This window comes from Silene latifolia, chromosome 1, assembly GCF_048544455.1.
Source record: "Silene latifolia isolate original U9 population chromosome 1, ASM4854445v1, whole genome shotgun sequence".
Classification (NCBI taxonomy): domain Eukaryota; kingdom Viridiplantae; phylum Streptophyta; class Magnoliopsida; order Caryophyllales; family Caryophyllaceae; genus Silene; species Silene latifolia.
In genome coordinates this window covers 172,624,193-172,642,950 of record NC_133526.1, presented here as the reverse complement: position 1 = coordinate 172,642,950, position 18,758 = coordinate 172,624,193, and the positions used below count along the sequence as shown (strand labels likewise).

Here is an 18,758-nt window from a genome sequence, read left to right as displayed (position 1 = left end):
AGTTTGTTCTATTGGTTTTATATTAAACCGTTGGTATTCCATGAGACAACTTCTTGAGCAAAGAGGTTATACTCTCTGTCACTCTGGCTCTTCTGATTCCCTCACCTAGCCCTTATCAATACTCGACACTGAGGCATGGGCGTGACACTCGGATCTCATTTTAAGCCAAAATGTCCACATTTCATGAAAATAAATAGCCAAGTCTAGACTCTTGGGCGCACACCTGCCTTGGATACTTCTAAACGAGCATGAGTGACATAGGTTGTACTTATGCCGCAGCATCCCTGCTTGTGCAAAGAGGCTGTCTTATTAAGTTTACAGATTGCATAATAAATTACACTACACATTGGTGATACTTACATAAGGCGCTTGACTCTCTTGCTGTCATACTCGAAAATTCTCTAATGAATCTTTGTTGGGGTTATTGAGATAATGAGCTCTCTATCTTTTTGGGCGTTCTTACTGGTGCTATGTCGTTTACTGAGAGCTTGAGACTATTTAATTGTGAAATGTGAACAGACAATCTGAAAGTTTCCCATATTAATAATTGGCGTATTCTTACAATGAGGTGGCATTAATTGGGCTATTGGTTCTTTTGACTATAATCAGTTTTCTTTGCTTTATGCTCTCTGCTTTCTTGTTACCTTTTGAAATCAGGAGCATAAGTCAGTTTCGAGGTTCATTGGTTATGCTCTATGCGCTGCTGATGAGGCCCTTAGAGATGCGAATTGGGCTCCAACCGAAAGAGACCAGAAAGAAAGAACAGTGAGTTTCCTTCAAAAAAAAAAACATTGTTGCAAAATGTTATTTATAGGTTTTGGCTTTTCACTAACTAGATGATACAGGGGGTATCTATTGGCGGTGGTATTGGAAGCATGAGTGATATCGTAGATGCTGCACAGTTGATTTGTGAAAAGGTTTGTGCCTTAAAGCATTTTTGTTTTTGTTGCCAATCCTAAATGTGTGGCTTTTAAATGATGACAATCATATTATAGAATGCAAATATTGGTAAACACAAAGTTAATTCATTATGAGAGTTTCTGCCTTGTTTGCAGCGTCTTCGGCGGCTGAGTCCATATTTCGTTCCTAGGATACTGATCAACATGGCTTCTGGTCATGTGAGCATGAAGTATGGATTGCAGGTATTACTAGAAGCGAACAATTCGTTTCAACTCGTTATATTGAATTTCGTTAGTTATACCTTCTGAGCTTACTGCCTTGACACTTCACCGTTCTGTATATTTTATGTCTCTTGCTAAGTGCTAGAGGCAGGTGTTTGTAAATGAGAAATCAGCTATTTGGAATTCCAATAGCTTTGTCTAGCAATCCTTTAGTTTTTGTTGTAGATATTCCAAACCTGCTATAGGCTTAGAGGAAGAGATGCGGTTGGTACACCGTGAGCTTTGAGATGGTCAATTACTTTCATGAATGTATTATCAAGGCTATGCACCTCTTGATTGTGACCACTTGGCCAAAATCTGATCTGGCTTTTTTCTACTATATTCTACCAGTCATTGTCAGCTCAAGCAATTGACTCTAGTCTTGAACGAAATAATGAGGAACTGTAGAATGATCTTTGACAGTGGGACATAAATGCCTATTATGCACCATTATTCTGTTACGATTTCAAATTCAGTACAATAGTTTAGTGTGGCTGATAGATGTAATTCTCCGGACATGTTTTTCTTCCGGAATCATGTTTGATCCAATAAAGTGATATCTAGGCATAGCCTTGTTTGAAAATCTAGGGTCCCAATCATGCTGCAGTGACAGCTTGTGCGACTGGAGCACATTCCATTGGAGATGCTGCTCGAATGATTCTATTTGGAGATGCAGATGTCATGGTGGCCGGTGGAACAGAGGCCAGCATTGATTCCTTATCTTTAGCTGGGTTTTGCAGGTATCACTCCAATAATTGCTCTAAGACAACATTTTTACGACAGCCCTCTTAAGAAAAAGGAAGAACAAACTAGCAACTTTAGATTTAGTTTCTTGTTACTCTAGGAAAGCCTTTTCATCATTACTGTATTTATCACTCAACCTCAATTTGCTACTACAATATGGTAACGTGATCTGAAGATGACTGCGCTATACAAAGGAATCAATCTTGGTTATTCTTGTAACATGCAGGCTTAAGGCTTTGTCCACAAAATACAATTCCTCTCCTTGTGAAGCTTCTCGGCCTTTCGACTCTGGACGAGATGGATTTGTGTAAGATGATGTTTGAAACTTTCTTATGGCGTATTATACAGTAGACACTAATCTACATGTTAAAATAACTAATTATTCTTTTATAATTAAATGCTTTTTATTAGTTGGACTGACTAGATTTGTGTCTTACAGAATCGGCGAAGGTTCTGGTGTTATGGTCTTGGAGGTGAGTTGGTCTAATATGATCAAATTTTCCTTTTTTTTTTTTTTGCTATTAGTTTGGAAACTTTCTTGTCTATTGCAAATTCACATATAAATTTTTAGCCAAATATAATAATTCGACGTTCTCTGAATAGCTAACAAATAAGCTACCTAGTAGCTTATCTGAACTATTTAGCAGACAAGATAAGCTTGGTTATCCAGTGCTCTAAGCTTGTTGCCTCTTTAATCTGGGACAGATACAACTTGTATAAGAGACCAAAGATTAAAGGGTGCTATACTTGTTTGTCTATCATACTTAGCACTGCTATGACCAATTGGTATGAGTGTGTAATTCTCAGTTGCACTAGAGTATGATTCGTTTGCATTTGTTTTTAATTGCATTCAGAGTTGCTCTAGACTCCCCTCATGGTTCAAAATCTCAGTATCGGTCGTAGTCGCAGTAGCGGTATTCAACTCGGCCGAGGAGATTTTGAACCGTGCTCCCCCTTTGTATTATGTTTTTGTTATGCTGGGGTAATTTTCATCAGTCTTATTTACCATTGCATTATGAACATATTTTGTTGTGATTAAGGAATTTGAACACGCAAAGGAACGGGGTGCCAAAATTTACGCTGAGCTTTCTGGCTATGGAATGTCAGGTTATTTTCCATTTATATTCAAAGAAAATGCAAATAGCTTTTGTTTATGAAAGTTCGATTGGCACGTCTTTTGACATTTGGTGCTTATAGGTGATGCGTATCACATAACGCAACCTCATCATGATGGAAGAGGTGCCATCTTGGCTATGTCAAGCGCTATAAAACAGGTAGCATATTGGTGTTAAAAAGGCTTTGTTCATTCTTTCATGCTATATGGTTTGCTTGTTAAGGTGAGATACTAAGATGTCGTTTACAAGCGTAGCTAAGTGATACACGATATGCAAGACTATGAAAAAGTCGATTACTGCCGGGGTCTGCATCTATTATGTTTGCCAACGTATGTTGCAAGTGAATAAAATGATCTTAATAATTTATGTCTCTTATGAGAATCTCGCAAGATTGTTCCAAGTTGTGTTTATTTATTTATTTTAAGGTGTATGATTTAGTGCTAGTGGTAAGTCCAGAATGTATCTGGGTTGTTCCCCCATTGTTGCAAACTCATGCTGTCTATATCGAATAAAATTTTAGAGTTCCTATCCTAACAGGTCTTTACTATACCTGAATACACGAGATTGGAAATTGTCAGGATTCTGTCATGTCTTCAAGTTCTGGAATTCGATGGAGTTATCTTCTGTTGCTGAGATATTAAAATCAGCGTCGCCTCATCACATGATATTAGAAAGATAATGTGTAACATCAAATAACTTTCTTCCTGTGAGAAGTTTATATGGGTTGAATATGTTTTCTGTGCTCCTACATGCAGTCAGGGCTTCTCCCTAACCAAGTGGATTATGTAAACGCTCATGCAACATCGACTCCTTTAGGTAAGTTGTTCGGATCTTTCTGTGATAACTTGCCTCGAATGTCAGCCAAGTCAATTTCTGAGTTGTATAAGATGCCACCTCTTTTTTTTTTCCTGCTAAAACATCCTTTTTTTGTACAAGCTACAAGCGAAACAGGATCTTAGGGTTTAGATCTTGTAGCATTTGACTTATGATGTTTATATAAATCCCCAGTCCCAAAATTATCGCTCACATTAAAACATGACCCACTGGTCTCAACGCCATCAGCTGGAGCTCCGAAAATTCTCATAACAGTGATTAATGAACAGTTGCAAATCAAAATGGATAGGAAGGCCTGAAGGATTCAATTTTCTATTTGCATTAAATCCCTTTTTTTCTTTTACCATAACCCACCTCCCACTCCCTATGCAACAAGCCGTCCCGCTTCAGTGTTGGTTATGTATGTGATACCCAAATCTTACTGACGATTGAAAGTTTGAGGCGTTTGAGCCTTCTGTCAGAAGTTGGCAAGCATTTTGGATATAGTATCTGCCTACTATGTAGTAGGCTAGTAGCTAATTTACTATACTTTTTTCAGGTGATGCTGTAGAAGCCACTGCAATCAAATCGTTATTCAATGAGCATGCAACTTCTGGTGCTTTAGCATTATCATCAACAAAGGTATATTTTTATATGCTAAACTGGATACTTTTCCTTCTCTCCCTGGACAGGAATGTGTTAGATATGTCATCACTTGGTTATTTTATTTGCTGTCTGTAATCATTATTGATGACTGTATCTGGTTGATATCTCTATTGTTGTATCCCTTTGAGTTGTACCTTTTATCTTTGTTAAGGTTTAACTGCTTCAGTTTTATTTTTTGTTTATTATTGTATATATTAACTTATGACGCAATGTCAGGGTGCCATTGGACATCTTCTAGGAGCAGCTGGAGCTGTGGAAGCTATATTCAGTGTCTTAGCCATACACCATGTAAGTATCTTCAATTCTTCATTTATGGTGGAATTTAGTAAAATTGTGCGACTATTGGATCCTCCCAATCAAGCGCACACATGCGAGTTGGTTCGTTTATATAATCCCAATAACAACGTAATGGGATATATCAACTTATCAAGTGGTGAGATACGGAGAAAGAGGGTTTAGTTGGAGGTAAAGCCCATTACCAATTTGCAGCATATTTGGATCTCCATTCATGTCATATCGTGGTATCAAATATCAGAAATTGTGCTACATATTAACTGTTACATGAAGGATTTTCAACATTCCACGGCAATATTTTCCGGTATATAGAGGATTGCCAAAAAGAAGCCTATTCCCATAAGATTGATATTTGACCTACGTAACACATATTTGGCCAATACATGGTGAATAAAGTCCGACACTAGACGGATACTAATATGAGCGATATAAAAACAAACCGCAATAAACCGTGACATTGGACTCGTAATTTAAATCTTGGTATGCTTATGGTCTCGTATTAGCTATCATGGGCTAATCTCATAATGGGGCCAATATCGCCTCAAAATGTGGTAAAATATGGTCCTGGTGATCTTCAAAATCATTATAAATGGTCACCTTTTGGTGTCACAGCCTTGATTTAATACCCTGATTGGACGCACCACTGCATTATAGTAGGCTGCCACGATTCACAATTGTTGTTGATATCATGACCAATACAGCTATTTAATAGCATGATTGATATTATGATCATTGCTCAGCGAAAACCCATTACAACATTGATAACACTCACCTCCTCCATTTCCCACCTTATTGTTAGAAATTAAATCTCACTACGTTGTACTATGAGGATTAGCCGTACCAGGCATGCACTTAACTGTTATGACTTATGACTGCACCACTGCATTATAGAAGGCAACACGATTCACAGCTGTTGTTGCAATCATGACCGATGCTGCTATTTAACAGCATGATTGATATTATAATCATTGCTCAGCAAAAACCCATTACACCATTGATAACTACACTCACCTCCTTCATCTCCCACCTTATTTTATAAATTGAATCTCACTACATTGTACTATAAGGATTAGCCGTACCAGACATGCACTTAACTGTTATCACTGTTACTGAGTACATTTAATGAGCATCGACAAACTAAACCGTTTTCTTACTCATTTTCTTTGAAAAGTAATCAATGTCCGGTAGGAAGGAATTATTGATAAAAATGGGTCCACATAGTATCGGTTTTTATATTCATATTTTTGAGTATTTTCTTTAAGCGACATTTGTATTCGGCATACACAGGGCCAAGATGTGCAGTAATTTGTTTTTGATGTTGCAGGGAGTTGCACCGTTGACTCTCAATCTTTCGAAACCAGATCCTCTGTTTGCAGACGCATTCACTCCATTGACTGTTTCGAAGCAGATGTCAATTAGAACAGCACTGTCAAACTCTTTTGGCTTTGGAGGAACAAATACATCTTTGTTATTCACGGAAGCTTCATAAAAGACCCAATATCTAAAAGTATTTTTCTCGCATTTTCTTAATTTTTTTGTTCATGTGCACTGTTAACATTTTAAGTTTATTTTTATGGGAATAAGATTCATGTTATTAACCTATTTAGCTTTTTTGTATCGGTTTGGGCAACTTTGCAAACTGTAGTCATGTAGTGGTTGGCCTTTAGTCTTCTCATTTTCAGAAACTTGTGGCCAATTTCCCCCGTAATAATCTTGTACTAATATGTGTATATGTTCTCATAAAAGCTGTCGGATTATTATTTGTTCGGCCTTCGTCATTGTTAGCCTGAAAAGTTGTTGCCATAGTACCTGTACCTGATTTACTACGTCTACTTCTTGCAAACATTTGGTGTACCTTTCTTTTGTTTTTTTTGTACGTGTTTCTTGTTCCCCAGTAATGCAGAATTTATCACATTGGTTTTACGCATAGCTAACTTTTACAAGTCAAATCCTCGTTTAAGATGGGTTTATCCGTCTGAAGCTTAAGACTGGCAAATATGTCCATGTGGGAGGAATAAGACAAAAGCATAATACATTGGAAAAACAAAAGATTTGTCCTATATGCCCATGTGGAATGATATTTGAGCCGTTTTAGACGGATACCTCCGTCTTAAGGAAGATTAGCTACTTTTATACGTTTCTTTATTTCTTTCTTGTCACGCTGTTGGGAGTGTTAGTTGGAAATTACTCAAATCATTTTGGTTATAAGACATTATTGGCTTCACCCGCAAATGAAATTTGAAGTACACTCGAAATAGAATTAATTTTGGATGGATTATATTGAGCTCTAGAATGCACTAAATTACAAACGCCGGTGTAACTTACGCGTTTAGGAGACTTCCTTAGAGAAGTCTGATACTCTCGTCGAAATACTGACGGTTTAGCCTCAATTTCCGAGTTTGTAAATTGTTTTCCTATCAACTTCCATGGGACTACATGTCTTTGTCACTTCCATAAATACAAAAGTTGACAAACCATACTTTTCTCTTATCCTTCACTTACAACTCTCTCAAGTCTCACCCATACAATATTCACTGGTCTTTATATAACCAGCTAAGCTTCATCCATATCATTAGTTCATGGCACAACTTCCACCTCATAATTTTCCTAATTCCTTCATTATCTACGTTGTCGAAAACCCGTCAAATACTACCGATATTGTATTTCATTGCATTTATTTTACACTACCAAGAATAAAAATATGGCATCTGGAAGAAGAAACTCAAACACTCAACTGTTAGATGAGCTTGAAACTCTCAGTCAGACTCTTTATCAGTCCCACATTACCACAAATCGTAGAACCGCCTCGCTTGCTCTTCCTCGGTCTAATGCTCCGGCAATTCCGACTCCTGATGAGGCTGACACAGTGGTTGCTTATGATGATAGGCCTGCTGCCAAGCCGAGGTCAAGGAGAATGTCGTTATCACCCTGGCGTTCCCGTCCCAAGGATGATGAGGATGAGCAGCAGCAGCAGAAGGGGAAAGGCGGGAATTCGAAGGAGAAAGAGACTAGGCTTTTCGACACTGATGATGCTCCGTCTAATGACAAGAAAGGGATTTGGAAATGGAAGCCAATTAGAGCACTTACCCATATTGGTATGCAGAAACTGAGCTGTCTGTTTTCTGTAGAAGTTGTTGCAGCTCAGGGTTTACCAACTTCCATGAATGGGCTCCGTCTCTCGGTTTGCGTGAGGAAAAAGGAAACCAAAGACGGGGCGGTGAACACCATGCCATCTAGAGTTACTCAGGGAGCAGCTGATTTTGAAGAGACTCTATTTATCAAATGCCATGTTTACTGCACACAAGCCACTGGATCCCAGCAGATGAAATTTGAATCAAGACCCTTCATAGTATATGTGTTCGCGGTTGAGGCGCCAGAACTTGATTTTGGGAGGAGTTCAGTAGATTTAAGCCGTCTAATTCAGGAGTCGATGGAGAAGAGTGCGGAAGGTGCCAGGATTCGACAGTGGGACACGAGTTTCGACCTTGCAGGAAAGGCAAAGGGTGGACAACTCCTGCTGAAACTAGCATTCCAAATTATGGAAAAAGATGGAGGTTCCGGGTTGTTCAATCAAGCTGAGGGAGTAAAGCCGAGTAAAGGAAAATCGACAGCTGCTTCGTTTGGGCGTAAGCAGTCTAAGTCGTCTTTTAGCATTCCTAGTCCCAAGATATCTAGCCGGATGGAAGTGTGGACCCCGTCTCAAGCAGGAACGACAGCAGATTTTCATGGTATTGATGATCTGAACCTTGATGAGCCTGCGCCAGTGCCTGATACTCAGAAACCCAAAGAAGCCGAGGAAGACGCAGAAGAGCTTGATCTCCCGGAATTTGAAATAGTGGATAAAGGAGTAGAGATTCAAAGCATTGAAGAAACAAATAGAGATGAACAACCCATTTCTGAAAAAACTGAAGATGAGTCGACATCAAGCGAGGTTGTCAAGGAAGTGGTACATAATCATTCCCATTTGAATAGATTAACCGAGCTGGATTCTTTAGCTCAGCAGATTAAAGCCCTTGAGTCCATGATGGGTGAAGAAAACACGGACGATCCAAATGATGATGATGATGCTGAATCCACACCAAAGCTTGATGCTGACGAAGAAAATGTAACTATGGAGTTTCTTCAGATGCTTGAGAGTGAAGATGGTACTGAATTTAAGGAATATGATCAGTTTGATTCGTCTCCAGTCAAGACGGAACAAGCTGACGATCCTGAATCAAAGGTTTTTCTGCCTGATCTTGGCAAGGGATTAGGGAGTGTAGTTCAGACAAAAAATGGTGGTTTCTTAGCGGCTGCAAACCCTTTTAATGTCGAAATTTCTAGGAAAGAAACCCCAAAGCTTGCAGTGCAGCTGTCAAAACCATTTGTTCTGGCTTCGGATAAATCAATTACAGGGTTTGACCTATTTCAGAGAATGGCTGCTATCGGGGTCGAAGAACTTAGCTCTCAAGTTCTAACCTTAATGCCCATTGAAGAGATAATGGGTAAAACCGCTGAACAGGTAGCGTTTGAAGGGATTGCATCAGCAATCATCAGTGGCAGAAACAAAGAAGGTGCTAGCTCAACTGCTGCTAGAAGCCTTGCTACTGTTAAAAAGATTGCAAGTTCAATGACCACAGGCAGGAAAGAACGGGTAGGAACCGGGATTTGGAATGTTCGTGAAGAACCGATACCAGCTGATGAAATCCTGTCATTCTCTATGCAGAAGATCGAGGCCATGGCAATCGATGCCCTGAAAGTACAGGCAGGAATGGCTGAAGACGATGCACCATTTGATGTTTCTCCGCTTAGTGGAAAGGGATTAACCGGCCTCCAAAACAACCCTTTGTCCTCAGCAACTCCACTTGATGATTGGATCAAAAGCGAAGACATAGATGAGTCGAAAACTATCACAGTGGCTATTGTCATTCAGTTGCGTGACCCACTAAGACGATTTGAAGCAGTTGGAGGACCTCTGATTGCACTGGTTAATGCAACTCCTGTCGAAAAGCAAGAAAAAGACGAAGAAGAGGACAGATTTAAGGTAACTAGTTTGCATATTGCAGGCATGAAAGTAACAGGGCAAAAGAAGCATGCTTGGGATAATGAGAAGCAAAGACTGACTGCAATGCAGTGGTTGTTAGCTTATAACATGGGAAAGGCGGCGAAGAAGGGGAAAAGTCCGAGTTCTAAGGGACAGGATAAGTTATGGAGCATTTCATCAAGAGTAGTTGCAGATATGTGGCTCAAGTCCATTCGAAATCCGGATGTTAAATTCACCAAGTAAAAGCATTTCATGTTTTTTCTTTACAATTCATGTCAAATATATTGATTCTTTTACATGTATGTTGTATCTCTTATTCTCTTCATACCATTGTAATATAGTCCAACATTAGCAACATTAATAAAATGGCAAGGTGATATTCATATTCCGAAAATTACGTCTCTAACTCTCAATGACAATGAATGTATGCTGCCTTCAGTACCCCGAAAAAAATTGCATCTAATTATACAGGAAATAAGAAACCAAAGAACAAGGGGCCAGACCATTTCAATTTTCAACCCATGATTGTAGTTAACCCGTATCTTTAACCAAGTCCACGGATCACGCCACGAAATAATAATCAAGATTACATGGATTGTTAGGTAGGTTTATAGATTATTTGATTATTTGACAGTAATTGGGTAAGATAATAATAGGTAAATAAGCGAGTTAATGTTCCAATATCCTTTTTTATCGCATCTATTATTTTTGGTTATTTGTCTACTCTCATTTTCGTCCACGTATTACTCTACTTGTTTAATTTTTGTACTACCAGTCTACACAAGACTACATCCGTCTCTTAATTTTAATACCTACGGAATTTGAATGAGCAAATGGAACAAAACATGTTACAGGTCGTGCTGATTGTATTGTATAGTATTGACTCAATCCACCCGTAATATAAAGTTGTTCTCTGAAATAACAACACAACTCTTGTGTGCATAAAATTGTGACATGGAAGATCAATTTGAAGCATATTTTAAGAGGGCAGATTTGAATAATGATGGTCGGATTAGTGGAGCTGAAGCTGTCTCATTCTTTCGAGGACCCGGTTTATCCAAACAAGTTCTTGCCCAGGTTCTCATTTTTTGCACATTTCTATGTTTTGTTGATTTTTTTTTTGTAATGTCATTTTGGTTGTTATAGGTGAAAGATGGGATTTTTTTGAGAAAAAGCAAGCTCGAATGTATTACTTGAGATTTTATTTGTTTTTTAGCATTTTTGTATTTTTTCTGAACTTATTACCTCAAACTTTATTTGTTTTTGAGCGTCTATTTTTTCTGAGTTTATTAAAGTTTATAAGTTAGATTTTAATTTTTTTTCCGTCAAAACTCTGTATGTAATGTTTTTGAGTTTTATTGTAATTTTTTGAGCTTAATGTTTTAGTGAATGAACTCAAAAATTTTATAGTAAGACTCAATTTTTTAAAACAAAGTTCAAAAACTTTATTATAATGCTCAGAAAGTATAAAACTTGTGTATAATCAACTTAATGAATTTTTTTGGATTTAATTTAAGTGGGTTTGGAATTTGATGATCTAATATTCGATGGGTAGTACTCCGTGGCAATTCTAGAATTAAGACCGTCGATAAATTGCTACGCGCCATAAACACTTTTCCCCACTTTATCAACTTGGCCCTGACTTGTTTCATTTCCACTCTTTTAATCAAAAATCACTATTATTATTATTATTATTATTATTATTATTATTATTATTATTATTATTATTGCGAGACAGCTTGCAATGCAACTGATGTGTTAGATCGATATTCCATATCTATTGCAAGCTTTTCTCGCAATAATAATAATAATAATAATAATAAGGTTTTTCCCAACGTGTCTTGTTAGCATTAAAAGACACATTTAAAAAAAATATAGAAAGAATTAAAGGAATATATCATGGGAAATGTAAGAATCAACTCATTTATTCTATATTTAGTGAAATATTCATATGATTCTTTCTTTATTTAGTCTCTTAATGTGTGCCCTAAGGGCACACGTTAGAAAAACCCTAATAATAATAATAATAATACGAGTAGTGGCTAACGTCACTACATCATATTCCATATTAGCTCCTGATCTTGCTATTGACTTGTTCTTTGCCAAGAAGAAGCTGATATGGAATATGATGTAGTGACATTAGCCAATTATAGCTATTGATGTGTTAAATCGATCTATTACAGATATGGGCGTATGTCGATAAGAATGATGCTGGTTTCATTGATCGGCAGGAGTTTTATAATGCGCTAAAGCTTGCAACTGTAGCACAAAGTAAGCGGGACCTTACCCCCGACATTGTTAAGGCGGCATTGTTTAGTCCAGCTTCAGCTAAGATCCCTCCTCCTAAGATCAATCTCCTCCCGTCAACTTCTGGCTCATCGACTCCTGATCTTCCTAGTTCCGGAATGCCAACTCCTCGGCTTTCAAACACCCGTATGGGAGGAATCCCAACAAGCCGTCTAAGTGGAAGACCTAGTGGTACTCCCTCCAGACCAATTATTGACGCAAATAGTTTTGAGTTGATGACTTCATTGATCCAATTTATCCAACAAAATCAATTTAGCGGATTGCTAACTGAGAACCCGGGTGAACATCTTAGTAATTTTCTTGAGAAATGTGACACGGTAAAAACGAATGGGATTTCTAATGATGTCCTTCGACTTAGGCTATTTCCTTTTTCATTGAGAGATCGTGCTAAAGAGTGGTTGACAAATGATGATCCAAATTTCTATGATACATGGAACAAACTCTCAATCGCTTTCCTCCATAAATTCTTTCAACCGGGGAAGACTGCCAAGCACGAGATTACCTCATTTGTTCAACATGACACCGAATCTTTATATGAAGCTTGGGAAAGATTCAAGGAACTTCAACGGCAATGCCCTGACCACGGGGTTCCTTCCTACCTTCTTATACTTATTTTCTATAGTGGTGTGAAGCCGGAGCTACAAATGAGTCTTAATGTGGCCGCGGGAGGAGCTCTTGACGGGTTAGCATGGGATAAGGCCCAAGCTTTGATAGAGGAAATGGCATCCAATACTTATCATTGGGGCCATGACCGCCATGTTAGAGGGGGTAGATTTTATAATGACTTCGTTCAATTGATAATTAATGACTTATCTCAACAAAGTGCACGAATGAGCTCAGGTGGCTCAAGTTCATCGGATCCTACGTGTCAACTATGTGGTGCTCAAGGCCATTATGCGACGGATTGTAGTAATGTGTCGTTGATGGAGCAAGCTAATGCTCTTTATTCCATGCAACCTTTCGACCCATTTCCTAATAGCTACAATCTCGGCTTAGTTGGGTGGTCATTTGATCCGAATCTCGACTATTGCAACACCACTCCACATTCACAACCATCCGGTTATCAAACTAGCCCTCAATTTCGACAAATTCCCTTGCAAGAAACTAACCAAAAATCGAACCTAGAATTGATGATGGAGCAGATGTTAGCTTCTCAAAGCCGACTGACCGCCTCTCATGATCAACTTTCGGCGTCACAAGGCCAGTTCATGGCAACTCAGGAGCTAAAAAATATTGAACTCTCAAACAACTTATCCCAATTGCAAAACCAAGAGAATTCCTCTCATAAGATGTTATATCCAAATTAAAGGAGGTCTTTGTAAAGGTGATTTTATAGTAAAGACTATTTTCGTGTCCGTCATTTGTTAATTAATCAAAGTAAACAAATAATTAGGACAGACATGTATATTATAAATGTTATCACTACTACAAATACAGGCTATAACAACGGTCAAAAACCGTTGTTATATAAAAAAGCGGACGTTGTTAAAGCGTCCGTTGTAGAAGGTTTTAACAACGGTTGGTTTTCTTAAGGAAACCGTTGTTAAAAATATTAACAACGGTTTTATGTATAAAAACCCGTTGTGGAAAGTGTGACTCAATTTTGGGGGGAAAGTTATAACAACGGGTTTTAATATACAAAACCGTTGTTATAACTAAAGACAACGGGTTGTTTGTAAATAACCGTTGTTGTTTGTTCTTAAAAAAAAAAAAAAAATTAAATATTACTAGATGCATGCATAATTACGGCCCGTTAGAATTCCGATGCATGCATTATTACTGACATCACTGTGCATATGAACGGACAATATGGAATGAGAAGTGTTAGTAATAAGATTTGAAGCAGCATTGAGAGATATGATGATTATGGCACAACTTCCTAACATATATATTAATTAAAAAACAACTCAACCCACACATTGCTTAGTATAAATACATTGCATTATCTCAACTAACATTTCCATTATCTCAATATATACATCTCCAAACCCTAACTGCTAAAACAAACTCCAAATAAATAACTCTACTTAATCTTTCAAAACAAACTCCAAACTCCAACAAAATGAATGATTTCATCCTTAAAACTCTTACTATGATCGAGAACAACAACAGCTTCATTCGTCGGTTCCTCCATATTGAGGAAAGTTTCAGGAGCTACCTTGAGGATGCTCGATCCGCACTGAAGCACGCCAAAGAAGATGGCTTGACGGAGCAAAGAAAGCGATTGCGGCTATATGACGATATAGCAATGGCGAACTAACCTCCAAATAGCCAAGGAGGAGAGGACGGATACGATAGAACAGAATAAGATCCTCTATGAAAATATAAGAATTGCATTTTTATATATGTAATTTTTTTTTTTAATTTATGTATTTATATATATATATATATATATATATATAGAGGAAGGATCAACTAAGGTCCTCTATATATTTGAGTCCATAAGGTCTTTTGTGAGCCATTGGATGGAGGGAGATGGAGGGATGAGATGAACCCACCAAAAGTCATTATACAAGCAAATTAACACACTTTACTAATCCACCCTAATTAACCACTAATTTACTATATATTTGTTTTCTACCCACCTATTTCTCTCTCATCTCACACATTTCACTCTTCTCTTCTCTCAAAAAAAAACCCAAAAAATCCAAATAAATAAAAAACCCAAAAAATCCAAATAAATAAAAAAAACCCAAAAATTCCAAATAAATAAAAAAAACCCAAAAAATCCAAATAAATAAAAAAAACCCAAAAAATCCAAATAAATAAAATTCATTTCTCTCTTCCTCATTCACCACCACCCACCACTATCCCACCCGACACCACCCACCGCCCACATCCACCGCCACCTCCACCACCGCCGTCGGTAATTATATAAACTCGTTTTTTTTTTTTTCCAGATTTTGCGTCTCGGTTTATTTTCGTCACTTTTTTTTTTTTTTTTTTTTTTTTTTTTTTTTTTCGATTTTGTGTTAAATTAGTTGTTTGGGGTCGGTTTATTCTATTTCTTAATTTTTGTTAGTTTTTATTGTTATTTATTCTTTTCAAATCTATTCTTATTATACGTTTTTTAAATAAAAATTTCGGGTTTTAAATATCGTTTTTTTTGGTGATGTACTTTTTTTCAACTAAGATCTACTAAAATATTGACTAAAGTTATACAAATAAGGACTAAAGCTATACAAAAATTGACTAAGTTATACAAAAATGAACCAAAGTTATACAAAAATATACCAAAGTTATACAAAAAAAGACCAAAGTTATACAAAAATTGGACTAAAGTTATACAAAAAATTGGACTAAAGTTATACAAAAATTGGACTAAAGTTATACAAAAATGAACCAAAGTTATACAAAAATGAACCAAAGTTATTCAAAAATCGACCAGAGTTATACAAAAATGCACCAAAGTTATACAAAAATTGGACTAAAGTCATACAACAATGGGCTAAAGTTATACAAAAAATTGGACTAAAGTTATACAAAAATGAACCAAAGTTATACAAAAATGGACTGAGTTATACAAAAAATGCACACAGTTATACAAAAAATTGGACTAAAGTTATACAAAAAATGAACCAAAGTTATACAAAAATGAACCAGAGTTATACAAAAATGCACCAGAGTTATACAAAAATGCACCAGAGTTATACAAAAATGGACTAACTTTGGTCTATTTTTGTATAACTTTGGTTCATTTTTGTATAACTTTGGTTCATTTTTGTATAACTTTAGTCCAATTTTTGTATAACTTTAGTCCAATTTTTTTTATAACTTTAGTCCATTTTTTGTATAACTTTGGTGCATTTTTGTATAACTTTGGTTCATTTTTGTATAACTTTAGTCCAATTTTTGTATAACTTTAGTCCAATTTTTTTTATAACTTTAGTCCATTTTTTGTATAACTTTGGTGCATTTTTGTATAACTCTGGCCTATTTTTGTATAACTTCGATCCAAAATTGTATAACTTTAGTCCAAATTTGTGTAATTTTAGTCCAAAATTGTATAACTTTATTCCATAAGAGTATAACTTGGTCATAAAATGTATAACTTTAGTCATAAAATGTATAACTTTAGTCGTAAATAGTAAAAAAACCAAACAATAAAAAAAAAATCAAAACATACGTATAACTCTAGTCATACAATGTATAACTCTAGTCACAGTTTGTATAACTCTAGTCAATTTTTTGTATAACTTTAGTCCAATTTTTGTATAACTTTAGTCTTTTTTTGTATAACTTTGGTCATAAAATGTATAACTTTAGTCATAAAATGTATAACTTTGGTCATAAAATGTATAACTTTAGTCATAAAATGTATAACTTTAGTCGTAAATAGTAAAAAAATCAAACAATAAATATGAAAAATATGAAAAAAAAAAATTAATAACAAAAACCAAACAAACTCATAATAACAAAAACAAAAAACCAAATAACAATAATAAAACCAAAAACCAACAACCCAACCAAACCCGAAATGTAAAATAAACCAAATAACAATAAAAAAAAAACCAAATTTAATTATCGTGTGTATAACTCTAATGTTTTAAGTGTATAACTTTAGCCATAAATAGTATAACTTTAATGTTTTAAGTGTATAACCAACAAAGAAATTAATAACCAACAAAAATTAAAAACCAAATAACAATTACAAAATAAAGTAAATATGACAAAAACACAAAAAAACCAATAGATCTAAAAAAAACACCACCACACAAAATTAATACCAAATCTGAATCTGAAAAAATGAAGAACAAAAAAATGAAGAACAAAACCGTTTAAGTGGATTGGTTCATGAAAAAACAAAATGCATTGGTTCATAAAAAACAAAAACCATCAACTACCACTGCATATACCACAAAAACCATCAACTCCCACTTCCTTGACAATAAAATTCGAAAAAATTCGAAAAAAAAAAAAAAAAAATCGAAAACCCAGATTTAAGAACAATAAAACCAAAAACAACACACAAAAAATTCGAAAAAATCGACCAAGGAGGAAGGAGGTGCGGGATCTGGAGGTGCGGGATCTAGAGGAGGGCGTTGATGGTGGCTGTCGGGTTGTTGGACGTGGAGGGGATGTGCGGTGAGATGGCAGCGTTGTTGTTGATGTCGGTGGTGGTGTTGATGATGTCGTGAGGTGTTGTGGTGGTGTGTGGCGGTATGGGTGACGGGGGTGGAAGGTGGTTGTGGTTGAGGCAGTCGAGAGGAAGGAGGGAGGGCGGTTTTGGTATCGTTGTTGTCGTGGGGCTGGTGGTCAGTGAGCAGTGCGGTGGTGGAAGGAGTGCGGTTGTGGGTTGTTGTGGGTCCGGTGGAGCAGGGGAGTTGTGGGTTGCGGGTTGGTGGTTTATGGCGAGGAGTTGTGGGATGTTTGGTTTTTTTTTTTTTTTTGTTGATTTGGTTTTTTTTTTTTTTTGATTTGGGTTTTTTTTTTTTTTTTTGAGAGAATGAGAGAAAGATGAGAGAGAATGAGTGTATGAGAGAAGTGTGAATGAATGAATAATGAGGAAGTGAGTTGGGAGATTAGAATGGTGGAAGAGTTGTACACAATTAGGTAGAGTTATACACAATTAGGGAAGAAGATTAGGGAGGGAGAATTGTAGCCCTCCATTGAGATGTAATCTCATCCCTCCATCCCTTCCATCCAAAGGCCCTTATAAGGACTTAGGGCCTTATATGATAGGAGGACCTTATAGGAACCCTTCTCTATATATATATATATATATATATATATATATATATATATATATATATATATATATATAGAGGAAGGATCAACTAAGGTCCATTATATATTTGAGTCCATAAGGTCTTTTGTGAGCCATTGGATGGAGGGAGATGGAGGGATGAGATGAACCCACCAAAAGTCATTATACAAGCAAATTAACACACTTTACTAATCCACCCTAATTAACCACTAATTTACTATATACTTCCTCCATTCAACTCCACTCTACCACTTTCCTTTTTCACGTTTGCCAACGCGTGTTTTACGCGCTAAATATCGTTAGCTACGTATTTTCAAAAATTATAAAAGTTAGATATTTTTATTGTATTCGTAAAGACGAATAAAATAAGATCCCACATGAATATATTTCCACTTACGTATTGAGAGAAAATCGAAATAAAATACAAAATTGTGAATAGTGTACAAAAATGAAATAGGTAGAGTGGAGTTGAATGGAGGAAGTATTTGTTTTCTACCCACCTATTTCTCTCTCATCTCACACATTTCACTCTTCTCTTCTCTAAAAAAAAAACCCAAAAAATCCAAATAAATAAAAAACCAAAAAAATCCAAATAAATAAAAAAAACCCAAAAAATCCAAATAAATAAAAAAAACCCAAAAAATCCAAAGAAATCAAAAAATCCAAATAAATCAAAAAACCAAATAAATCATTCATTTCTCTCTTCCTCATTCATCACCACCCACCACTATCCCAACCGACACCACCCACCGCCCACATCCACCGCCACCTCCACCACCGCCGTAATTATATAAACTCGTTTTTTTTTTTTTTTTTTTTTTTTCCAGATTTTGCGTCTCGGTTTATTTCGTCACTTTTTTTTTTTTTTTTTTTTTTTTTTTTTTTTTTTCGATTTCGTGTTTTAAATCTCGTTTTTTTTTTTGTGAGAT

At 36.3% G+C, this 18,758-nt stretch overlaps 2 protein-coding genes and 1 non-coding gene across 3 annotated transcripts in view; 2 read left to right on the top strand and 1 right to left on the bottom strand.

The window, feature by feature from the left end:
- LOC141611991 (3-oxoacyl-[acyl-carrier-protein] synthase, mitochondrial) overlaps positions 1-6,413 on the top strand; it is a 7,650-nt gene extending 1,237 nt beyond the window's left edge. The window contains exons 3-14 of the mRNA XM_074430685.1: positions 658-765; positions 846-917; positions 1,056-1,142; positions 1,749-1,900; positions 2,131-2,211; positions 2,344-2,377; positions 2,945-3,011; positions 3,102-3,178; positions 3,775-3,835; positions 4,392-4,474; positions 4,715-4,786; positions 6,117-6,413. Coding sequence (XP_074286786.1) covers positions 658-765; positions 846-917; positions 1,056-1,142; positions 1,749-1,900; positions 2,131-2,211; positions 2,344-2,377; positions 2,945-3,011; positions 3,102-3,178; positions 3,775-3,835; positions 4,392-4,474; positions 4,715-4,786; positions 6,117-6,281 — 1,059 coding nt within the window. The 3' untranslated portion in view covers positions 6,282-6,413. The remainder of the gene's footprint in view (positions 1-657; positions 766-845; positions 918-1,055; positions 1,143-1,748; positions 1,901-2,130; positions 2,212-2,343; positions 2,378-2,944; positions 3,012-3,101; positions 3,179-3,774; positions 3,836-4,391; positions 4,475-4,714; positions 4,787-6,116) is intronic.
- Positions 6,414-7,171: 758 nt separating this feature from the next.
- LOC141611977 (protein PLASTID MOVEMENT IMPAIRED 1) lies at positions 7,172-10,209 on the top strand. Its single transcript, XM_074430661.1, has one exon. The coding sequence runs from the start codon at positions 7,494-7,496 to the stop codon at positions 10,056-10,058; it is 2,565 nt and encodes an 854-aa protein (XP_074286762.1). The 5' UTR covers positions 7,172-7,493; the 3' UTR covers positions 10,059-10,209.
- A 2,395-nt stretch (positions 10,210-12,604) lies between these two features.
- LOC141621582 (small nucleolar RNA R71) lies at positions 12,605-12,711 on the bottom strand. Its single transcript, XR_012532468.1, has one exon. It is a non-coding gene; the product is annotated as a small nucleolar RNA R71 (small nucleolar RNA).
- Between the last annotated feature and the right edge of the window lie 6,047 nt (positions 12,712-18,758).

Bases quoted from the DNA above. Each gene is read 5' to 3' on its own strand.
- LOC141611977 (XM_074430661.1), top strand. From the start codon at position 7,494: ATGGCATCTGGAAGAAGAAACTCAAACACTCAACTGTTAGATGAGCTT.